Raw genomic sequence first — 25,172 nt, 5'->3', positions numbered from 1 at the left:
GATGATTATTAATCGATTATTTTATTACGTGATAGTTACTTACAAACATTTACAAATGTAACAAGTCAATTCGATTTGGCGTACAGGATCGTCGGAAAACATTACATATCGATTATTGGCTAACATTCTGGAAATAACTGAATCGATTTCGGGTCCCGCTTTTGCGTCTCGCGGTCGAAAGGTGTGGCACCGATATTTCACACCTCTCGAGGGAGAAATTATTGCCTGGGGATGGGTTGGGTCATGGATAATAGACCATGAGCCATGGGGTGGTTCTGGAGGATGAGATGTGACTCGGTTACGTAAAATAGGAAACGCATACTTTCGTGAGTAGATAAACGGAGGAACGAAGGAAGGATGGTAGGACAGGGAAGGGATCGAATCGGCAGAAAACGAAGAAGTGCGCGTTGAGAGAAAGCAGCTTTGTACAAATGCAAATTATGCGACTGGAGGCTGCTGCATGTAAGTACCTACTTGTCGTGAATGGAACAATATACAAGTCCGACTGTGAAGATCGAACGAGAAGTGCTTGTTCGTTGGGATCGTGTACCGTCTTGATCGTTTAATGATTTGATAAACACTCGCAACTGAATACTGTGATCGATCGTTATTATCCATATTCTTATTCATATTACTTCTTATCGTTATATGTATATTAATTATTACTTCCATATAGATGCGTTTCATGGTGTACGTAGAAAATAAATAATAGCCACGATTACGATCGGCGTAATAGACGAAATCTTTACTAATCGACTATCGAAGAATGACGACGCGACGAAAGAAAGGGAAAACCGCGGCAAGCAATAATTCCAGTTGAATAGGAAAACGAACGGAAAGGAAGAAGCACGGAATCAAACCTATCGGCTATTAGGCCTCTCGAAGCAAAGTATGCGCATATCGATTATATAAATGTGTATCTCTGATTTCTGTCGAGCACTGGGAAGCACGGTTACCTTATTCCGTTTAGCTCATCGCTAGTCCGACATCTCTCTACGACCTCGATAACAAAAGCAGCGGGTATTCTTCTTCGCTGTCAACGTTACTACCGAATCTTACATCATATCATCGTTCTCTATTCTCATTCTTCTTTCTCTCGCGCTTCCTGCGTTCTTTTTAATAGGGATACCGCGAATTTCACTAACAGATCACGCGGCCTCTTAAAGGCTGACAGAAATTTGGGATTGGCGCGTGACAACTGCGATATGCTCTATCAACGAACTCTGACGCGATTCAAGCGAATCAATTTAATCAGCTAATCGAATTAGGAATGAACGTTTGGCGTGGAATAGCGCGGCGAATCGTTCCAAGAACGCGCTAATTAGATGTAGGTTTGGGGTTAGGTTCGATCGGTCGAAGATACGGCAAATTCGTGAAGCCAGCAAACGATCGAACGAGTCGGTCATCACATGATACATCGAATGATAATTTACATGCCGATCTCACGAGATTTCGCAGAAATTTTTCACGAAACGAACCATGCTTTGGAACGAATCGACAAGCAGTTTGACAACGCCGTGTAAACACTCGCTGCATTTTTCGATCGGTAAATATTGAGCAATGTTCCTTTCGATCTTGCCATTGTCCGTCGAAAAATCGATCTTCTTCGGAATTTCCATTATTGGAGAATCGATTCCAATATATTGGAATTATTATGCCAATATAATGGAAATAAAGCATTAACCGAAACGCGTTTACCGCGACACGAGATAAGGTCGCACTCTACCCTCGCGTTTTCCATCGAGGTTACATCTTTTTTTCTTTTTCCGATCAAAGCTACTTAGAAACATACGAAGAATCTTTCACACACCGTGACTTACAAGTAAATATAAGGAGAGATATAGCTTCGTTCAGCGCGGTCGTTAGCACTTTGTGCGAGTTCGTACATAGCCGGTTCTTAGACAGGAATAAACGTTCCCATTAAACGTTCTCTGCCAAGGATATCTGACGTGACACGACAGTGTATTACGACGCTGTTCTGCTGCTTCTCTATCAATCTAACTCTATTCGCTTAAATATTCGTTTATATAGAAATTATCATCTTACTCCTGTGCTTTGTGTATATAAATTTATCGTTTCTCTTTCGTAGATATAGTTAGATATACTCATAGGTATGCACGATAGACCACGATCATAGCGACAGTCGGTTTTATTCGCTCGAAGTTAGCAGAGCTTGGCTCGAGGAGAAAACGCGAGTAAAGGGGCGTGTCGTTTTATCGGTTGTTTATCGGCTTTCGCTCTCCATTTTGGCACAACCGTCGCTACAGCTTGACGTATGCTCGACGATACAATCATTGTATCCTGCCTAAACCAGGAACTGGATCTTCCAATTGCCTAACTTTTTTTTATTCCTAAACGATCGTGAGGGGATCACTCCCAGCCTCTTTCGCCTCCCTATTATTATGCGTCCGGATTATGCGTTCCGAAAGAGAGAGATTGCGCTTTTCGTTTACGATTAGTAATACTATATATCGTTATTAATTATGATAATCGATATTATAAATTACGCGTGACTCGCTAAGTTCTCTACGCTGTTTTCTCTACTTTCCAGCCGGCGAGGTCGCCTCGTCGCGATCTAATCTTCCCACAAAAATCGCCCTTTCGTTCCCCAGTTTTTATCCTTCGCTTGCTTAAAACGCGGTTAACTCGCGAGCACGACTTCGGCGGCAGCCACGTTTACGCTCGCCTCGAGCAACGAACGGCTTCTCGGTCACAGAATATCCGTTTCGTAGATCTTGCTAGTAGTAGTGGTAGCCGTCGTACTCGCAGTGCTGCACGTCGTTGACGCTACGGCGGAAACGCTCGCTGCCGACGTGTTACAAGCAACGATCGCTGTTTGACTGCCGTTAGATTCGCCGGAGCTGGTCGTTGCGATTACGTTGGACGCGACGTTGCAGTTGGCCATTCTCTGCTGATCGTTCGACTCTTCTTGTCGCGCATGAACGCCATCCACAGAGACTACCTCCTGAGTAACAGAGGGCTGTTTAGCAGCAGTTAGACTAGTTAAGGATCCAGAGCTGGCAGTGCTCAGTCCCAAGCCCATCTTAGCCAACAAATTACTCTCGGATCCTGTCTTCTTCAAAAGATCTGGTGGCGCAGGCGGAATTGTAGTCAGACCCGCCGTGTTCCTCTGTAACTGTTGCAGTCTTGCGTATTGCTCCTGCAGAGCCTTCTGTTTACGCAACAGCTCCTGATGCCGTTGCTCCAGCTGCTCCTGTCTACCCTTCTTGCTCTGCAGACCTTCCTGCGAGTTGACGCTCTCGCAGGAACTAGAATTGCTGGTGGATAGCACGGCTGACGACTGAGAGCTCGTTGAGTTGTTATGAAGCACTGGACTGGGTGCTGTGCTCTCGAGCGTAGCCACAGGCTGTTCTGTTGGTAGAGCCATGGGAGGCTTGCCCTCTTTAACAGGAAGGGTACCGCGTGCCGGTGGCCTTCGGAGCGTGGCGTTGGCGCTCTGTAAATTATAAGAATGGTTTCTAGGTGGTAGCTGAGGGCTGGTGGGACTAGCCAAGGGAGACCTGGAGCTGGTGCGCGGCGGTGGAGGCGGTGGCACCCTTCTGGCGCTGGCCAGCTGAAGTAGCTCCGCGTTTCTCTCAGGCACCGGTGGCTTTTGTCCGGGAACGAATCCTTGCGGCAGCGTGGGCAGACTCGGCTGCTCCTGCAGGGACACCTGAAGTCTCGCTATGGGGGGCGACGTGTCTGTGTCTGAACTAGACGGATAAGAGTGCAATCTGCGAAGCGTTCCTCCGGCGTTTGGTGGCCCTGCCGTTGGCGCAAGTGTTCCGCCGCTTGGTAACAACGTCCCACTGGAAGAATCTACGCTCCCCTTCCGTCCTATGTCCGAGATGCACGGCGGCCGACCCGTTGTTACCACCGTGGATGCACCGACTGCCTCTCCTCTGCTTCCTGACCTGCCCAGCTCGGAAAGCATCGTCGAGGAGCCTTGCGCGTGACCTAGCTGCGAGCTTGGCCTCGAGAACGTCTGTAGTTCGTCTAACAGAGCGTCGAGTGCGTTCTCCGGACGCTGCTGATGGGTGGCGGGTGGCTCGTGAGGGTGGGGCCCTCCCCCGATGACGCTCGCTGACCCCACGACAGTGCGTTCCGCTGGCACAGGGGCAGCTGCCTGCGTTCGATACGTGGACGACCGGTTATCAAAGACTGTCCTCTTCGGCTCTACGAACGCGACTGTACACGGCTGGTGTACGCATGGACGCGAGACCGATCGAGCTCGATAAATCGAGCTCTCTCGGTCTTGCGGCTTGCAACTTGCGGATGGAGGCTCGAGCGATCGTCGAAAGTTGTGTGTGAGATGGGAGATAGTAGAAAGAAAGAAGATCTTTGATGGTTATATGCGGCTTCGAGTGATCAACTTTCGATGACGCCGAGAACCGTCGCAGAGGGCGGTGCGCCATTGTGATCCGGGATCGAATGTATTTTCAGGAAATGAGGAATATATAGCGACTTACGAAACTATTTGCAATAACTATGACGCAGGATTTCTCGCTATTGAGACTCGATTGTATTTGAAAGCAATCCGAAAACGTACACGGAAGTTGCACAACTATTTATCGTATAACGTATGTATATAACGTGTAACACACGAATTATGTCGTTGAAGATATGAATTTGCATAAAAGTCCACTCGCGTCGTAGCCACAATCAAATTTCAAAATATCTTCGAATCTTACTAATATGTTAACGGTATAAAATGCATTCGTGAAATGCTTCTAACGACTCAAACAATTTCATGAACCACTATACGTATCCCCGTGTGAAGCGGAAGAGAGATTGGTAGTAGGACGCACCGCTATCGAGCGACGATGGCTCGCGAATCGACCATTCGTGTATCGGCTACGTCATGCCAGTAATAGTGAAATGTGCGCGAATATAATGTTCGCATGCAAGGGTGCTGTGGGTGAGACAAATGGTGAGCGATCGAGGGCTAGAGCGTGATAGTGAGATAGATAGACAGATAGATAGATAGATAGAGAGAAAGAGAGAGAGAGAGAGAGAGAAAGAAAAAAACCGTGAGAAATAGGCGAAAAAAGTAGGATGACCGAGAAAATCGGAAGGCGCGAGATCGATCGAACGATGCGAGTCAATGAGTCGGTGAGCGAAAATAGAAAAAAAGTATATTATAACAAAATCAATGGAATAAACATACGTAATTATTAATTCCGTTAAATAGTTACCTGCGGTCTGGGTTATACGTTTTGTGCGTGCGTTGTGCGTGTTACAAGTCAGTACTCGTTTGGGGCTCTTTTACATTTGGCATCGATTGTTGTCGTCCAGTATTAGTCAACTTAAAAAAAAAAACAGAGAAACCAAAAATCAAAAATCCAAAATCAGATTTGCGGCCGTTGTAATCGGCGTAGCTCTGTGTCCTAATTCGCTCGCGAATAGTTCTCACGGAGGCGCGGCGATCGACGCTTCCAGAACGTTTCTCGTCCCGCATTTATCATCCGTGTTCTCTTTGTCAGTCCGTGTACGAAAAAGAAAGCCGTGCTAGTCGAGTAACGTTCGCCGGGCATCCACCAAAAATCCTCTATTTCGTTCCCGAAAACGTACGTTAGCTGTTTGCTGCCTCTAGAAAAAGAGTGTTACTCGATACCCGGTAAACGCGCCACGACTGCGTCCTTTTTGTTCGGCAAAAAACGAAGCTTGAAACAGCATGCATGGCTACACGCTAACTCGACGTGCAGAGCAAACGGAGATCGCCAACTCCTGTACGTGTTTACACAACATATTTAGATCACGTGCATGTCGCATGCTGCGCGTACGATACGCGCGCATTCCTTTACGCACACACGAAGGAACATGCTTGAAAAAAGTTGCAGACGAGTGGGGTCTGGTTCGAAGAAAGAAACACAGGTATATACACGGTATAAAGTAATGTAAAAGTTGGCCGATCAAAGATACACACAATCAAAACCTTTGGTCCAATCCTTATAGTAAGAGAGAGAGAAAGAGAGAGAGAGAGAGAGAGAGAAAGAGAGAGAGAGAAAGAAAAAGAGAGAGAGAGAGAGAGAGAAGAGAGGAAGGAAGAAAAAGAGAAAAGGGGCGTGTGTACAGAAACATGTGTATGGAACAAAGTGACGACGTCGAATCGATCCGTTTTGAAAGAACCGAAAGTTTGGACGGTGAAGCAAGGGTGCCGGCGAGCTGTGAACCAATCTCGCAAGAAATCGAAAGCAACGGTGAAAAATTATGTGAGACGCGACAGTCAGAGCAGAATGACCAAAGAAAAAGTGAGGATGATAATGGCGTGATGACGATGATCGAGTTTTGCGCGTACCAAGCATCAGCGAACGTCCCAAACGACTGCAAAATCATAAATGGAACAAGCAACGAAACTTTTTATTCGCTCGAATATCTACAGGTTGATTTTCCAATAAATAACTCGACGAACGTGTTTGCAAAAGCAAATACAAGAGAAACGTAATAGATACGATTTATGATCGTCGAGTTATCTGGAGAATTGATTTACCAATTGTACAGGTTCATTTTCTTAAATCGATAAATAAGAGTCGTTCACGTTTCTTGAGATTTTTTCAATTTTATACATGTCTGTTATCGACGCGCTTATATCTCGCGTTATTTCTCGAATTTTCTCTACTGCTGTTTGTTCGTTCGCTGCAATTAACCGAACTAATTGGCAAATATGCGGTATAAATAATTCGGCGAATGTTTGATGAAACAACAAATTGACAAAGTGCATGATCCATGTTGTCGAGTTATTTCTTTCTTTTCTTGTGAAATCATCCTGTAAAGTTAAATCTACATTGACACACAACTGTCCGCGGACACGTGTTGCGGTCAATCGGCGTCTGTTTTACTGCCTGTATCCCATGAAATACAGACGCTGATTGGACGCGACGCGTGTCTGCGGACAATTGTCCGTCAGTGTGAGATTCAGCTTAAGACGTACTGATAGATAGAAATCATGGGTACGAAACGCCTATTCGAGCGGCGAGAAATTCTTTCTCTTCTCTCCCCGTAGATGCATGTATTCGTAATATAGGTTAGCGAAAAGTGCGGATAGTGAGAAAGGGGGCTGCAGGACCGAGCGAGGAACGAGCAGTTGCGCATTCGACGACGATCACGTGCAATTTACAGGATTCTTTCATTTCCAATGTTCATCGTGATCGTCGTATTTGTCGTCGTTGTTGTGATCGTCGCCGCGAACTTAATCGCGGGAAATCCAATGTAAACCTTGTGTGTCGAGAACAGAGACGGGGGTTGGGGGATTGTTACACCTTACTATAAGAAATGGATTGGAACGAGTGTGTCTGACGAGTCGAGATCGCAACTACTTTGTTTCCTTGGAAATGGTGCCGCGTGGCTCATCGAGCGTTACTCGGACGATACTCCGACGTAAATTAAGAGTAAAAGGTCGTCGTAAAAATTGGTATATGCATCTAAGAGAATAAATCGTTAAATATAAGAGTATACAGCGATAATGTAATAAGAAGGAGGTATTGCGAGAAGGCCAAGTGAGAGCTCGTAAGGCGCGTAGCGCGTAGCACAGCCGAGGGATTTTTGCACGCTTTTATTAATCCCGGAAATGTTTCGTGCGTGTCGGGTATGCTCTTTGCCGGTACGTGTCGGGTCTGAAAAGCGCTGGGACATAGCGGGACAACGATAACAAAGCTCTAGGTGTGTCGGTAAGATGCAAACAACGCAACGCGACTAGAGGCCTTGAATGGTTTTATTAACAATCCGGCCATTTTCATCTGTTAAATGACCTAACAAAATGGATACGGGTAAAGAGATTCGCGAATCGAACTTCCGACATATCTGATATACGTATAATCCTTGGACGGTGAAAGCTGGGTCACGTTTCGTTCCTGCAAATATTTCACGTTTATTCCTTTAGAAATTACTATGGACTATTTTTTTTTTATAAATTTAGAATTAAACTTTTATTCGAGTAAAATTTTTCCTCTTATTTGCTACTCGCTTTACTTTTTCTTATACAACATTCCTTCGGTAATATCGTAGCGTGCTTGAAAAAATAAATTACGTTAATATTTATCGTTCTGTTTGAATTATAGGTATCTGTTATTTGATTTTACCAGGATATGTAAAGATGTCTATGTATGGTACACGAAATTTCTGCTCCGGCAGTGATCTGTGATAGTACGTTTTATCCAAATTCAAATCTTTGTTTATTCGAATGAAAACTACCAATACGCAGTGGTAAAAACATTTTCAATCGTCTTGGAAAACAAGATATTCGACAACGATGATCTAGCTTCCATCGACTGAAGGTTAATGCACGTTCTAATTGTAAATCCTGACCTCTAGATGAAACGTCCGCGATTCAGTAGTACGAACCGGTGCGGGTCAGACAACTCCTCGGTGCGAAGAGAGAAATAGAGAGAGAGAGAGAGAAAGAGAGAGACAGAGAGAGAGAGAAAGAGAGAGAGAGAGAGTGAAAGAGAGAGAGAGAGAGAGAGAAACTGATTCGCGACCGCGATTATTCCCAACCTTTCGTCACGACAGTAAAAAACGGAGCTCTATCGCGTCTAAACGATATATATGTATATGTATATACGAGTTATATATATGTATAGATCCGGAGCAACGACGACAAGAATTCGCTCGGCGAATCCCTCGAAGAATTCCGCCAAACTTCCACGCAAGGCTTTACTTTCTCTCTCGCTACCGCTTAAAAAAAAAGGACAGTCTCTTTTCGCGCGTGTACACGGAAAAAAAGAAAGACGGGAGGAATTTGGCAAAATGCTTCGAGCGTCGTGAAGGATAAACAGTTATATGAACAATATGACGATTTGTGCGGCAGACATCATACCGACAAAAGGAATATATATATATATAATATATATATAAACACGCGTGTGTGTATGTATGTATGTATGTATGTATGTATGTATGTATGTATATATGTATGTATGTATGTATGTATGTATGTGAGCGTTTGCGCTTAGGGGTGTGTATGGGGGGTATATATATATATATTTCGTGTGTGAATATATATTTAGAATTGGTGATTGTATAAGTGTACATATGTTTGCATATATATATGTGCGTTTGGATGTATGGATATTTATATATATATATATAGTATATAAAATAGTACAGAATAATAATGGTAATAATAATGGTAATAATAATAATAATAATAATAATGATAATAATAATAATAAAGTAGAAATATTAATAATAATAATTAATAATTTATAAATATATGAATCATTAAAAAATTACTCGTGACTGGTCTGTATGGCCTCCTTGAAGTTAGTACTCCACTTCCAGCCATACTAAAAAATTAATATAATATTCACTATCTTGCCTGCAACCTGCGTTTTATAGTTCTTATTAAAAAGGAAAAGTAGAGACAGAGAGGAATATATATATAATATATAGAGAGATATTATTTCTTTAATTAATAAACAGTCTAATTTAAAAACTCGCTGTGTCGAGACAGCGGCGTAAGGTCTGCGTAACCCGCGTCGCTTGTCAGGCATATACTCGTATCAGGACGACGTTACATGTGGCAAAGCATCATCATCATCATCATCATCGTTAGAGCCGATCGAACCTCTCGTTTCGCTCGTATTATCGGAAAGAGAAGGGACGATCAAAACGCGAGCAACAACCGACGATGGCGAACAAATTTTTGTCGTTGTTGTCTCGCGTCCAGCCCGCCGCTCCAAATTCGTCTCTTTCGAACAAGATTTAATTGAAAAAAAAGACAAGATTTTTATATATATATATAATATAAAATATAGTGGGAACAAACGCTCTTTAATCCCGTCGCGACGCAGATTTTTCCTTTCTTTTTTCCTTTTTTTTCCCCTTAAGTCACAACTAACACTGAGAATGATCTGACAAAACACGGTCGTCGGCACTCGCGGTCATTCGATACAGAAGCAAAGAAAACAAGGAGACAGAGAAAATTGGGAAAAAGAGCTTTTCGTATCGTGGCTCGACGACCGAAACTCGTTTTGTCACATCATACGCTGCTAAATGTATAAAAAATATCTATACTATCGGGACACAGCAAACACTGAAAATATTGGTGATGGGGGGTTGATCAGGGTGGAAGTCAGGGTCCATGTCACAAAGAGACACAAGTTGAAGGAAGATTCGTTTTGTCACTGGGACGTTCGATAGAAACGCGTGTTTGGCGTACTGCCCCAATCCTTTACCTCTATAGAGTAACGAGACTTGGTCCTGGCCGCTGAATTTTCGCGACAAAGCTCGTCCGAGAAACGAGCGGCTCGTTTCGTATCGAGGAAAGGTTTACATTAGATTTCGACTAGACTTCGATCGAGAGACCGAGAGATCCAACGGTCGACGAAGAGATCCATGGATCCAACGAGGATCCTTCTTGGAGTAACGAACACGCGAAGACCGTATCTTTCGCGAACTTGAAGCCGTAGAGAAGGCACTGTACGCACGAGATCGTTTCCAGAGACGAATCCCGAGACCGAGTTTACTCTTGGATACAGGCGAATCAAGCAAAGTGTATTTCGGTGGCACGCGTTTCGCAGTGTTTTGGTGCCGATTGCGTGAAAGATCACGAATGCACGCATGGACTCGCGTATGTATGTACACTCCCGTTTTTAAGTATTAGGACACCTAGTGGTATATTGTACAGAATGCGATACATTGGTATAGATTGGCAGGAAAAGATTTAGACCGATCAGAATTTTTAATTCGTATAAAACAATATCCAGTAACGTATGGATACAATTTGGCGAAGAAATTGTTTGCAAGAATTTTTCGAATGAGAAAGTTATACAATCTCGTTGGTATAGCATATAGCGTCTAGCAAAGTATCATAGAGTTGTAACATTATAGTATTATTATAGTATCGTATAATTGTATAATTCTATGTATATTTCTGAAAGTATTATGATATGATAGAATTATAAAATTATAGAACTATGCAGATTGTTCATCTCAAACTCCCAAAACATCTTCGTTGCTTTTTTTATCAATAGAAAGAATGATGCGAGGGCAGAGCTAATTGGCTTAAACTGACGTAAAGTTATCTCTTCAGAATTTGAAGATCATTGACATTCTTTTTAACCTAATCCAAATCTAACTTTTCACGAGTGTTCTAACACTTATGAACGAGGGTGTACATACGATACGCAGACAAAATATACGAGAGAGTATGTGTACCAATACCAAAAGTACGATATGTATATATACATATATAGTTATGTATACAGTTATATAAATATATATGTGTAGACAAAATTCTATGTCACTCGTTGCATGCGCTGTTTAGCATAATAGGATACGGGGTAAGCGGTGGTCAGACTTAACGTACGTCACTGCAAGATACCACATTGTTTTACTCGATTAGGCAAAGATAGATCTACAAAGCTCTGGAGTGGTGTTTCTGACGCTACTCTCATTTAAACAACGAGACTATGCCAAAAGACCGCGTCACATTTTCGCTCGCGACATCACAGGATTTGCTCTGTTTTAATCACTCGCGGAAAGTTTTCGACGCTTCTGTCGCTTCTAGCCGCGTGTAAAGTTCTCTTTGTCAAGCAAATCGTACAAACACGACGAAGAAAGGGGAACCACGTGCATCGACTTTGCAAAGATTTCTCGGCACAATCCACGCGAACGTCCCACGAAGAAACGTAGAACGCGAAGTTGCGTTTGTGCTCCATGTCGAGTGCCTTTTATCAACAACGGTACGCGATCTTTCATTGAGATTTTCGCAAATCAAACGCTTCGTTCTTTTTTTCATCCTTCTCGGAAGGGGGCAGAGAGGTTTCCAAAGCGCGACAAACTGGATCACAGGATCGTGATAGGTTTTTTCTTCAGGAATTCCATGCAACGGGTATTATTGGAACGGAAATAGCTGAGAAAGAAGTCGAACGAGGATCCAGATTAGATAGACAGAGACATTAGAAAAGAGAAAAAGAAATAAAAGACAGCGAGCGAGCGAGCGAGCGGGGCAAATGAAGCGTTACCTTGGAATGTTGAGCAGAGGTCGGTGTTATCGGTGGCGTCTCCTCGGCGTCTACGCTCGCTGCTGCGTTTGGTAATCGCTGCTCTTGCACCGACGCCAAACTGCGGAATATACAGATTACCAGTTAGTTTTGGCGAACACAATATCAAATTTCTTCTATCCCTTTATAATTCTCACTCGTTTCCCAGTTAATTTTGTGCATCTTTCGTTGCGCGCTTACATGATCCTAATTCATGTGGACCGTATTCAGGGACCGTAGCAATGTTACCTACCGTTTGAGCGTCACGAGGGTACTAGTGAGCTTTTTGCAACGCTTCAACGCCGACTCTAATCGTTCTGGCTCTTCTTTCAGGAATTTCTCCGCTCGTACGACCATCTCCATTTCAGAGCTCAATAAACCCTTCATACCTTCCTGAAGACTCGGGAATCGCACCTTCAGGTCCGCCACCGTTTTGCTAAAACAGAAAATGCGGTCTGTCACATCGTTTTCAATCGGAATATAGGATTTGCTTTTGAAAGTAAGAGAATGGATGTGTATGGTGACGTTATAAAATTAGTCAAACTTGAAAGTACACAGGTTTAGTTCTTGAAAGCTTTTGCAACTGCCGTTTAGCTTTTACCAATTTAGTAACTCGCCTTTCTCTCTCTCTCCCTTTACCTGGATTTGCTCATTATCAAGGCCATGTTCTCCACATCCGACATATTGACCCTTGTCTTTCTGTTTATGACGTTGCCACGTAGTTCCTCCACTGTGTTCTCCAGCTCGCTGAAAGCGGCAGATCATGTGTCAGCGGTTGTAGAGATACGAGAATACATCTAAGAGATACGAGAAGAAACGAGAGAATACAATGAAACACGTACGTTAGATCTTTTACCAGCCTCAACATCTCCTGCCTGTAGAGGTCTTCCTCGCGGCTCAGTCGAATCTTCTCCGCATCCCAAGCTGCGTCGCCGCACGACAGCAACATTGTCCTATGTCCACACAAATTAATAAAAATAGCCAATGATTATATTAAACGATATTATTAACAATATAATTATACGTGTTCAAGAAGATGAAGAGATACGTCTGAGGTACGAGTGTTTGAAATAGGAATGTCAATGAGTCTTTGGATTTGCTCAAAGTAAAGCACGTAACTATATATTTGAACAACATATAGATCCAAATTCATTGCACAAGTACGGAGTAGACTCTACTGTATTTTAAATTTTACTTATTAATTGAACGTCTATGGCAGCGTTTGCGTTAGAATTGGTTGCGGATGAAATAACATTTGACCGAAACCTAAAGCCAGAGATCCACCGGGGCTCAACCAAGTTTCTTGTCAGCAAACATCAGTAAGCAATTTTTAAGCTTAACACGTTGAATGCCATGGGGTGACCAGTGACCCGCACTCAACTTTGCCGTGGCGCCGTGCGGGTCACCGATGACAGGCGTACCAAGATTAGTGGAAATACATAGTTTGAACAAATGTGAATAGTTATAAATGTTTTATTATTACCATCGTTACTACAATGGTGTGACGAAATTAATGCAGTATAAAACATATAAAAAAAAAGGGCCTTGACAGTAAAGTAGACAATGCTAAATCTTGTGGCGGTTCTTTAGAATTATTGCAGGTCCGAATAAGTATGACCGAGGGATGGATTATGGTTTATGGTAGATCCCGGCACGTAACAACGTGGAGCAATTATTTGAGCAACGTGAAGAAACAATATGACATAATTGATAATCGCAAAAATAAGTGAATCGAGCGAAACTGCACTACAACGCCACGTGGGTCACCAGTGACCTCAGTGAGATAAATTCATTAATGATGATTATATACCGTAACATATCTCTTGTAGGTAATATTTCAACATTATATGTATCGCATAATAAAAAATTCATCGTGACGTTACGGCCAAACCTTGTAAAACTGACGTGACATTCAACGTGTTAATATTAGGTTGGCAACTAAGTGATTGCGGGTTTGTCATTACTACCTAATGACAAAATCCGCAATCACTTAGTTGCCAACCAATATTTGAGAAATTAAATGAAATCGACCGTACACGTGAAGGTTAGTAAGTTTTTCGTTTGTAGTGTAGTTTATATAAACTTAGAAGGAGTGAGGTGACTATGCCACAATACGTGTGGCTGCATCAGATATGGCCGTAGTACATATTTATATAGAAACACATAAACATAAGTAGAATTCATTTCAAGTATACTTGTGCCGTGCGCAGGCTATATAACCGACCATATGGTCGTTAAGCATACTTGTGCACTGAATTTACACGTGTATAGCGCTCGAGAACGCAGCCACACGCAGTGTGTGGTCGGCTTTGGAACTATGTAAGCCTGAGATATCGAGCAATAAATAAATAAATATATGTTACACACGAGAAAGCAATGGAAGGATCGCTCTCCGTGTAGAAAAAGAACACGACGAGAATGAAAAACACGTGTAATTATGATGAAGATAAAGCACGACTAGACTGATATACAATAAATGAAAATGTTTCTTGCAATTATATATAAATCACTTGGATTAAGTTTGAAGAAAGTTCCATAGCTCTTCTCATACTTGTTTCATTTTGCGCACCTGATGGTGATGAACGTATCCAATATAGTCTCTCGTATGGTGTGCGCCTGGGCCTGAGACATGCGTCTCAGATTTCTAACTTCTTGCCTGAGGTCCTTCGCCTTCTTCTGCAAACCTCGCAGCTGGTTGTACATTTCCGGTGTCAGCGCCATGTCACGATAAACATATTGGCCAGCTACCAACGCTGCCGGTTTCGGTGGCGGTGTCGGCTTGTGCCTGTCTCTCTCTGAAAATGATTCGGTCAAGCGTCAACGATCATGTTTCTCGTCCTTCTCATCGATTTCGCACGATACATCGTGCTCACATGTACGGGCACAAGCGTTGGCATTTCCGCCCGTTAAACCGTGCGAAAATCGTCCAGCTTGATCATCGTCCTTTGATCCTTGTTACCTTGCGATCCAGTCAAATCGGATCGAGTTTGCCAGTAGCAAGAAACGTAATTGAAAATGGGGCAGTGGCGATCGATCAATGAGATTGAATGATCCGTAAAAATAACTATGATAGTGTGGCAATAATTGTGACAGACGATAGATTTAACGGTAAATTTAAAAAATGATGTTTGTAACATTCTTTTCTGTCACCGCGTTTCAATTTATGGATGAGGTAGGGAGCGCTGTCAGCCGGCCGGATTTAGCGGCTGGCGCCATCTGTCACTCGTTAATGCGACGCCTTTCGCACGATCAAAGGGCGGACTGGTGCACGAGTATATGAACGAGGGGCGAGTGACCAGTTGTACAATTTCGCTGTCATTTTTATCGTCACCATTTTATCGGCGACTAGGCGATGAAAGCTGTGCAGAGGGCAGCAAAGGGATAGGAACGAAAGAAACGAATGGACGAGTATGGACGATGGTATCGTGGACGATCAACGATCATGCGTCTTATAGGACGTTTTACCTTTGAATTATCCTCTCGAGTTCCAGGACAATCACCCATCTATAGACAGTGTGCGATCGAGGCGTGAGTTGCGTCGAAAAGCGTCATTTACCCTACTACGTGTAACTTGTTGGTTGCTTTAAAAAATGGATCTGTCGATGCTGCTTTTCGACCATCTCGTTCTCGAATGCACTGTCGGAAATTTCGCACGCAAGCGGAAGAACCGTGTTCTTCGGTGATTGGCTAGGTGCACGAACGATTAAAACAGAAACGATTGGATAATACACCGTATCTGGATATTTAAACACACAATTGCGGACCAAAAACCCAACGAAACAAATAGAGAAGGAATGAGGGGGGCAGAGGCGTAAAAAGAAGAAAGAACGATCAATAAGGTTAATCACAAGAACAAGTGGAAGTAACGAGACACAAGGGTTGGTGGAAGCGTAAAAAAACACGAAACAGGTTTACCTTGCGAAGACATCCTCGGCAACGTGGAGGATTTGATCGCCGGTTTTGTTGGTTTTGTGTCCGCTAGTCGTGATGGAAGGCATTGCACGAGAAGTCGTTAGAGATTATTGCGTTAGTATGAACTACTCCGACAAGGATATTTTTTTATCTCTCTCTCTGAGTACATCTTTAACCTTTGGTGTTTGAGAGAAAGAAAGACGGCGGAGCTGCAGATAATCGACATCGGCGGTTCCTTAATCTGCTCGGATCGAACGAGCCCGATATCCGCTCGGTTTGCAAAACCGTTACCGATCGATTTGTAATTACGGGCAGACCGCGTAACGAGAAAGAACAGATCGTCAGCGATTTTCTTCGCCGACTAGGGACATCTGCCGGCGATTAAGCTAAGGACGTCGTTGACCCAGTTGGATTTTACTATAATTCCCATGATAATTGCAATGCCTATATACCGCATGATTCCGCATTGTCGAAACAGGCTTTCGTTCGATTTAATCGTTCGAACGGAACTCTGCTTCCATCTGCCGCTCCACTTTTTTCTTTTTCTCTTCGATTGAAGAATTGAAGAATAACTCGATTCTCCGAGAGGAGCGTGCTTAGTGAAAAAGTATCGTATAATAATTTCGTAGAATGTGCGGTAACCATTACCTGCGTGCTGCGGGGAATGCTGCTTGGGGGAATTCATGTCTGGTGGCTCGTCACTGAAGGACACTGACTTTTCAAACGACACCGACTTGTCTGGAATAGAGGATGATCAGAGCATGTTTCTTGCGATACTCGTGCTAAAGTGGGCTTTTTGGTTATAGCGGACGGGCGTGCGCGCGACAAACTTTCGAAATTAAAGGAAATGGTGCTAAACGTCGAGCCGTAAACCGAAAGTAAGTGCGACGAGTTTTCGTGCATCAATGGGACAGGAAACGTAAAGCTTAAACTCACATACGCGGACATAGAACGTTTCGTTCTAATCGATCCACGAACATTTCTTCGAAACTGTACACGTTGTTCGAAAAGGTGTTTTTCCAAATCGAATCTACTTTTTCGGGAGGATCTTGCAATGCTCGGCTTTGTATTTTTTTTTTTTTTTTTTTTTGATGGAAATATACATTCTTTTTGTACAACGTACGATGCAATTTTAAATCTCTAGGGAAAAAAGCATCGAGGTGGAATTTAAAGTATTTGTGATATTTTAGCTTTGATCTTACAAAACTGAAACTTTCTACGAAAGACGAGCAAAGATAATACCGTGCTTTTATATTTATGCTTTTTTTCGTACTTTTCCTATACTCGATTCGATGAAATTAACTTTGAAATGTCTTTTATACTAAGCACTTTTAATACCTTCATTTTCCAGGAGAATTAAAAACTAGATATCGAACGGTGTATGAAAAAAATGTATAGTTCCGTTTGAAGAAGCAAACGTCACTTTGAGATTTCCTAGAGATCAGAATTTGTTGAAAGAACGAATTTTATTTGAAACGTCTTCTTTCGGATAGCGTACAATTTAGGAGACATTTGAGCGGATCCATTAAAATGAGACGTTGTGTATACGCGGCTACCCCCACGCAGTCAACCGTGCCTGGGTCTATCTCGACCCACGTCTCGATGTAAGCCGAAACAAAGTCAACGTTAATTTTCAGTGAAAAGCACTTGCGTGTTTCCAATTTCTAAGCAGAATTCTGAAAAACATCTTGTAATTTAAAAGTCTGTAGCCTTCATCTGGCATAAAGTGAAACACATAAATCCCACCGACGAAAATAAGAGAAAAAAATATATCTGACGCTATATACTGAGATATCACCAGACACATATACGGAGAGTTAAAAAAAAAAGAAAAGAAAAATGGTTACCTGGGCAAAACTTGTTATAGCACACTGCGGATATTTATGCGAATTAATATTTCTTCACGTTAAAATTAAATTAAAAAAGAAAATGGAATTTAAGTGAATTTAAGTAAGAATTACCTACCAAACATTGTAACAGTTACTATACTTTTGATATTTTATAGATGTACATTTTTCACGTTATATGGATTCTATGTATCTTTGCACTTTCAAATATTTATTTATTTATTTAACAGATAAATCCTTTGGTACAAGAGATAGAACGTGAAGGAAACGTATACATAAATATATTTTACTCAACAATTTTACTCAATTTTCGTCTCTGATCTTATCTCAGGCAACGACATATCGTCTGAGACGTACAAGTGGAAACATTTTGATTACTACGCCAAGATTTTAACGAAAAATGGTTATATAGGTCTCTGTAATACCGACTATTTATTACAGGCGAATGCGCAATCTAATAGATGCGTATTCCTTGTTTCGATTTCACTTGGATAAAACTGTCGATTCCACTTACGGTTAAGAAGCAAACAATAAAAATTATAGAAGTATTCTTCTACATTGCGTATCTTCATTATGTTCCATAGCATTGAAAATATAATAAAACTGTGAATATTCCGATCGTATTGTAGCTCAAGTGTGCAAAGTTCAAATACGAATACACGGTAGTGTATATACAAAGAAAGGAAGGTAAAGAACGCGAAGAAAGGAGAAAGCAGAGTAAAATCGAAAATAAGTGTACCATAAATGCATAAAAATCCGCAGTTTGCTTATAGTTGCTCTTGGGTCGGCAACGAAGTGATTGCAGATTTTGTCAATACTAGCTAATGATAAAATCCACAGTCACTTAATTGTCAACCAATAGAACCGATTGCAAGCGAACGGGACAAATGTCGAAACGTATTTATCGAAACGGTTTAAGGATTTTCTAGACGCGGTCGATTCTATAGAAACCGATAACGACGAAAGTAAGGAGGTTGGTGCCAAGTGCCTTCGGAGGATGCGCCGCGTATTATGCTAGAACGATGCAAAAGAAACGTCAGAAAGAAGCTGAGGGTGAAAGTAGGCGCGCGCGCGAAAAAGACAGAGAGAGAGAGAGAAAGAGAGAAAGATGGAGAAAGCGCGTGCAGTGCACGAATCGCTGCTATGTGTTACGATTTACTGGCAAAAAAAAGAATAAGGCGACGATGCTTTTGTTGCATGGATAAACAGGAGAAACGTGTATACTTTGTGAACCGCACCTTTGCCTAACTTTGGTGGTTTTACGTCAGTCCTTAAGTACGAGTCATCTGTAACGGCAGGTTGAGACACTTGAATTTTACAAAGGAGAACCGTTTTAATCACATTGGTTAAACGTAGGGCACTATTATAAAATGTATATAAGTAGTAATAGAGTAATATAGTATATAATAGTAATTTCAATAATAATAACGATAATAATAATAACAATAGTAATGATAATAATAAGAGTAAGAAGTAGTAGAAGAAAAATAATGTTAAGAATAATAATATAAGTATATATGAGTAACAATAATGATATAATGTATGAATAAGTACATATATATATATATAAACTATGTATTACAGCGGTTACAGTGATTCGACGGAAAAATAGAAGATAGAAGAAGATGAAGAAGACACACCTGGCAATGAGGCAGAGCTGGAACTAGAGTGTTTGTCGAACTCGTCCCCGGCGCCTGGTGTGTGCGTCAGTCGGAATAACAAAGCAGTTGTACAGCAGGGTTCAGGAAACTTAAACACCGCGTTACAACACGTGGCAGCGGTAACGTCGCGTTAGAATTAATTTTATTTTATTATAACACAATTTTTTAATTACATGGTTTTATCGTTAGAAGGAGAGGACGTCCATCAACGAATATTTGAAAAATATTATTTTACGTTAATAAAACACACCTGGCATGTACATGAGATTGAAATTATATTCGTGGAATTTGGAAAAATAACAGGACTGAGAAGTCAGTCGTGGAATTACTTGGAAGAACCGCGTCGTACCGCTGTCACTGCATAAACCGTGGCGCAAAAACGTATTGTTAGATCTAATGAAGGTGCAGCCTGGCAGACAGTCACGGGCGTCTGTTCTGCTGCCTCCGAATCGAATGGAATCGGTATCGTTTAAACTCTGTGGTATCTAAAGAAGGAAAATCGAGAGAGAAAACGCGAACGATCGTAGGAACGACGTAAACGAAGAAAGCTAAGGGGCGGACGAACATTCACGCAGAGAGAACGGGATAGGCGGTAAAGCGTCGCAGAATAAATCCGTTGAACGTAACGAGCTAATGCTTCTAATGTGTCTAAGTGCGACGAAAGATCGAATGGAAAAGAAATGCGAATCCGTTCGTTTCGACGAGACGAATTATTCTCGTCGAGGCGAGTCGGATGGCGTGAACGCAAGAGACTGTGAAAATAAATTGGCCAGAAGATGATGATGGGAAGAGGTGGACCGATGAAAAGAAAAATCTACGCGAAACCAAGGGACGAAAGTTTCTTTCGCAGACAACAGAGAAACCGGGTGTGGCGCGTCTAACGATCAAAAGATTACGCACATGTTGCAGTTAGTGTGAATAGAGAATTTGAGAAAGCGGACAGATAACGTACCTGGTCCTCTCGCGTAAGGATCGCGTCCAGCTGGAACTTGTAGATAATCACGAGGCGATGGACTCGTGTGAGGTGCGTGGGTCAGAGCCTTCTGCACTAGACCTGTCAGGTTCGCCAGCTGTCTCTCCATGTGTTCTACTCTTATCCTAGACAAGGAACGAGCAAATTTCGGTTAACCGGCGCGTTTGTTACCACGGCCCGGACAGCACACAGTCTGTTTATGGATGTCGTAAAGACGTACGATTAATGTCCTGGAGACGTGTAGCGAAGATGCAGTTTGAACGTTCTGCGTTGCAGATTCAGGGCAGTTCAGTGGTAATAGCAACATTATTATAAAATAATTCCTGGTCTTTTGTAACGCATTGGGAAATTTAAAGAACGCATAGATACATAGGCTGTGCGTAGTTTGATTACAGTCGAATGCCGCATTGTAAAAATCAAAACGTTCCGATCAAGTCGTAGGATGGTGGAGCTTGAAACGGACGTGAAATGTACATACGTCTTTGAGACATCGTGTGCTGTCCGTGGGGTGGTTCCGGTTTCTGCATGTTGCAGAAACTGAGAATGGGATGAGACAAAATCTAAATCTAATCGGGCTTAGTATCTTCCAAAGAAGCGTTCCACAGGATGCACGTACGCTTAGATATAATAAAATATCAACTGACGATAATGAGAATCGCGTGCAAGGTTCGTTCCGCATAACTCGCGATCTTTCTAAAGCCTACGTCACCAGAAGGCTATACACAAAAGCGCTCAGATACACATTCTCTCTACGACCGCTAGTCGGCATGCTACATTCCACCGATCCGTATTTTCAGCGCAGAGCCGTTTTCCGGACGAAAGGGATGCCAATTTTCTCGAAATTCTCGTCCTTTCGATCGGACACGGCGGAATACACGGCGCATTCGAACAGTTGCTGGACCGATAGCTGACTTGTGTCTAACAGAAAAGTTTCCCAGCTAAGTATAATTTTCTTATTCGACGCACGGTTATCGACAAATTTTCGAAATTTTATCGAGTATGTGACACGATTATTCTTATTACGTTACAAGTGGAGCTGATTTAAATATCGTGTTACTTATAATTCAGCAATATAAACCTTTCGTAAGTAAATGTGCAATTAATTGAAGTTAAGAAGGATCGCTTTCTTTTTGCATTTTCTCAAAGAATATAATTTCAGAAATGTATGTATGGGAAAGTCTGTGTCTGAACTCCTACAACTAACGAAGTTATACGTATACTGTTCGAGAAGCTTTTATACGAACGATTGTTATTGGTAACAAGAAATTTCAAACACGTTTTTCTCCGATCTATGTTTCTTAACGTGGCTTCAAATTTTCTGTGCACTTTCGATGCATGTGTGCGTCGTTGTGGCCTGAACTAGGACGAATTCAATACCTTTCTTTCTTCTGTTTCCTTAAGCTTCCGAAAATCAAACGATGGAACTTCATAGTGCAGCCATTTTTCTAATTATCGAGACTTTTCTTTTGTTCAAACTATAGTAAAACGGCTGGAATTATGGACCACGATGGCAATGTGTACGTGGGCATGTAATACCATCGATTTTGACTTTTTTTCGCGGCAAAAAAACCAGGTTGATTTTAGCAAAATATGTATAAATACAGTCTGAAAGTTTGACTGTAAAAAGTGTTACAGCAAATTTTATACAAAAATTGCCTAACCTAAAAGAGCTTAGCGTTTTACACTTGAAGTACCCTGTTAAACGCTATTGTCCGGTTTATAACCTCGTAAAATAAGCAACAGGATATATAAGTCAGCATCTCGTAAGAGCAACAGTTTAGAATCGAAAATATTTGCTAAATATTATTAGGTCGTCCGAAAAGTTTCTTTCGTTTCATAAGGAAACAATAGATGCACAACGTTTTTTGTTTTATATTATTTTGATCCATTACTATTTTTATCCTACAATTTACATCGTATGATCGATTTTGCATTACGTGCAGTATATTAATACGTGCAATAAAATATAATATAAAAATGTTTCGCATCTATTGCCTCCTTCTAACTTCTAGGAACTTGCCAGATAATCTAATAATAATAAATATTAATATTAATAATAAATAGTAATATTAATAATAAATATTAATATTTGTGTAAATAACATCAGTCCAGAAACTTGGGCGAAAATGCGCCGCCATATGCGTGTACCTGATAAACTCGAGCATTATGAGAAACGCAGGACCGTATCGAATTTTGCGTTTCTATATGGAACATAACTTATCGTTCTCCATGCATGCCTCGACGCATACTAACACATGCATTGAACGAACGACGACCATTCCTGGGCAGAGTGCGAGTTTTTCAATAGCCGTGAACGGAGGTATTATACGTGGATTTCGAGGCGAGGTTTCCTCAGGTCAATGGAATCGACGGGAATACCGATCGATGAACTCGAAACGGCTAATATATCGTGGAATATTATCCACCAGGCGCCAATAGCAACGACGAACGAGTATAAATAACTCGGCTAAGGGAGCCTAGAGGGAAGCCAGCGCGCTTTTCACTTTCCCTAGTCGTTACTCTCTCGCGATCCTCCGTTCTGCCGTGATAAATTTGTCAAGGCACCTACCATATCGATTGCTTCCTCTCCCCTGGGAACGGTAGTCGTCGTATCTATGGCTGACCATCACGACAAGAGCGACGCACAGTGGCCAAATTGAACGATGGACAATTACCGGATGATCAACGAAACATAGAACGACGAGAAAGCGAATACAGCGACGAAAATACAGAAATTTTCTAACACATGGTGAATATTCAACGCCTAAATGATCTATGAGATCTACGTTCAGTTCGTCTCATTACTCGTTGCAATTTATTACGACGTGACGACACGTACAATAATATTGGATTGGCAACTAAGTGATTGCGGACTTTGTCAATACCACCTAATGACAAAATCCGCAATCACTTAGTTGCCAAGCCAATATAACGATTACGATTTATCAGAATACAATTGGACCAAGCTGATAATTTCTGTCGAAGTGACTCGAAACGACGATCTTTATTTTGTGTATCGGTAAAATTTGTGCCACTGTGCGACGCGTTCGCAAGCGCATTCGTATATTCTGACCAGACGATATATAGCTTAAGTAGAGACAACCGGTCACGGTCAGACTCAGCATCTCCATTTACAGAGAATTTCGAGGTCTGAGGTCGCGGTTCTATCGAAAACTAGAGAAGGTAGCTGAGTACCGAGTAGCGTCGTAGCTCTGGCCACCGGATGGCAAAGGTGGCGGTGCCCCTGGAGGAAACGGGGATCGCGGAGGACCGGATGGCGGACGGCCTGGCGGTTTCACACCGTAAAGGCTGTACGATTCCTCCAACAGCTCCGTATCGCTGCACCACCCACAACAGAGATATACGTATCCGCGCTATCAGCCATCCACGAAAGTCGAATTCGAGATCGCCACGACCAACTTTTGCTTTACGTCGTTGATACGATGTATCTCGTCGCACGCGCTTTTTGTGGTTCTTTCTTTTTCTTTTCTTTTTTTTTTTTTTTTTGTCGGATAGACTGGGCTTCGGAGGAAGTTAAACGAACGAAAGTAGCAAAAACGAACGATTACGATTGAAACATAAGATGGTCTAAAATAACTGATGTCTAATAGTTTCTCAATTTTTACTTTCACGAATTATCAACGAGTTTTTAATAATTATTATGAAGACAAATAGAAGAGGTTTTCTTTTTTCTTTTTTATAGAACACGTTCAAAGTAACTACCTTTATACCTTGTTCAAGTAGTATGCTGCTGTAGAGCAGCTTGACAAAATTTTGGAAAAGGCTCAGTTCAGCTTGCAACTACTCTTTTTCGTTCCCGTTTTCAATTGATAATTTTAATATTATTCGTCACAAGGGTAAAATAATATTACGCTCTCCGTAAGCTTTGTAACTCTTGTAAAATACTATTGCAAAGTCGAATGGATACTTTCTACCGCAGTCTATTTTATAGGTATACATATGAGAAGATTCTGTATAAATATTGAGAAATTAGCGAGAGAGTATGAGAAAATCAACATGAAACGACCGAAGCGGTGGTCCGTGGAACTCCGGTTACCTGGCTTCCTCGTCGATGACCGGTGTCACTGTTCCCGAATACTGCGAATAGTACGGGTCCTCGTAGCTGCTGCCAGCGCTGTAAGGACCAGGTGGATATCTGCCAGTTCCAGAGCCAACTCCTCCACCTCTTTCTGGACTGCTCATATAACCGCTTTCCCCGTGCAATCGATCTGTAGAATCGCAAGGATTAGTACAACCACGTAGAGGGTAAACGATCCGCCTATGCAACCGAAAATTATTTTAATAAATTCGTAGTTTAGCGGGTGGAGAAAATTTTAAATTGCATTTATGGGTGTCGCGATTCGAGAACGAAGATTATTATCGGTATCGATGGGGTCAAGAGAGAAAATGGACTATCCAGGTACAAGGTATAGCAGCATCGTGAAGTAATCTGATGATTTCGCTATACCTTGATCCAGACTATGCAGACTTCGAACGTGCTTCTTATGGGATGTCAAAGAGTTCTACGAATTTTTATTGGTGATAATAGGATCGGACACGATATCATGGGGTTGACGGCGATGCTCTACTTTAGATACTGTATACCACACATGGGGAAGGTTACGTATACATTGCAAGATACTTTGAGAGTGTTCCAAGGGGTCGCGTCTCGTTCGACCGAATCTCAAAAATGCCAATCTCAGGGCCTCTCTCTCTCTCTCTCTTTCTTTCTTTCTCTTTCACTCTCTTTCGAAGCCATTCCGTTGCGACCAAACCGCCTCCATAGTCAAAATCT

At 42.0% G+C, this 25,172-nt stretch overlaps 1 protein-coding gene across 25 annotated transcripts in view; it reads right to left on the bottom strand.

Annotated features, from left to right (window-relative positions):
• Nucleotides 1-2: 2 nt before the first annotated feature.
• Nucleotides 3-25,172, bottom strand: part of LOC117239422 — a 168,207-nt gene continuing 143,037 nt past the window's right edge. For 7 of the 25 annotated variants that reach the window (XM_033504939.1, XM_033504941.1, XM_033504952.1 and 4 more), the window contains 13 exons: nucleotides 24,435-24,606; nucleotides 23,573-23,728; nucleotides 20,357-20,502; nucleotides 19,384-19,437; nucleotides 18,982-19,050; nucleotides 16,545-16,634; nucleotides 15,900-15,962; nucleotides 14,554-14,779; nucleotides 12,827-12,937; nucleotides 12,624-12,731; nucleotides 12,238-12,420; nucleotides 11,967-12,066; nucleotides 3-4,126 (listed from right to left, as the gene is read on the bottom strand). In XM_033504939.1, the coding sequence (XP_033360830.1) occupies nucleotides 2,711-4,126; nucleotides 11,967-12,066; nucleotides 12,238-12,420; nucleotides 12,624-12,731; nucleotides 12,827-12,937; nucleotides 14,554-14,779; nucleotides 15,900-15,962; nucleotides 16,545-16,634; nucleotides 18,982-19,050; nucleotides 19,384-19,437; nucleotides 20,357-20,502; nucleotides 23,573-23,728; nucleotides 24,435-24,606 (2,894 nt within the window). In that variant the 3' untranslated portion in view covers nucleotides 3-2,710. Of the gene's footprint in view, nucleotides 4,127-5,195; nucleotides 5,306-9,231; nucleotides 9,285-11,742; nucleotides 11,855-11,966; nucleotides 12,067-12,237; nucleotides 12,421-12,623; nucleotides 12,732-12,826; nucleotides 12,938-14,553; nucleotides 14,780-15,899; nucleotides 15,963-16,544; nucleotides 16,635-18,981; nucleotides 19,051-19,383; nucleotides 19,438-20,356; nucleotides 20,503-23,572; nucleotides 23,729-24,434; nucleotides 24,607-25,172 lie in introns of those variants that run through there. The other 18 variants (XM_033504959.1, XM_033504964.1, XM_033504958.1 and 15 more) reach the window with 17 other exon arrangements.

This window comes from Bombus vosnesenskii, unplaced genomic scaffold (genome assembly GCF_011952255.1).
Source record: "Bombus vosnesenskii isolate JDL3184/JDL3185 unplaced genomic scaffold, Bvos_JDL3184-5_v1.1 scf7180000013991, whole genome shotgun sequence".
In the NCBI taxonomy this organism is placed as follows: domain Eukaryota; kingdom Metazoa; phylum Arthropoda; class Insecta; order Hymenoptera; family Apidae; genus Bombus; species Bombus vosnesenskii.
Note: the sequence above shows the minus strand (reverse complement) of the source record. Positions and strands in the feature narration are given on the sequence as shown.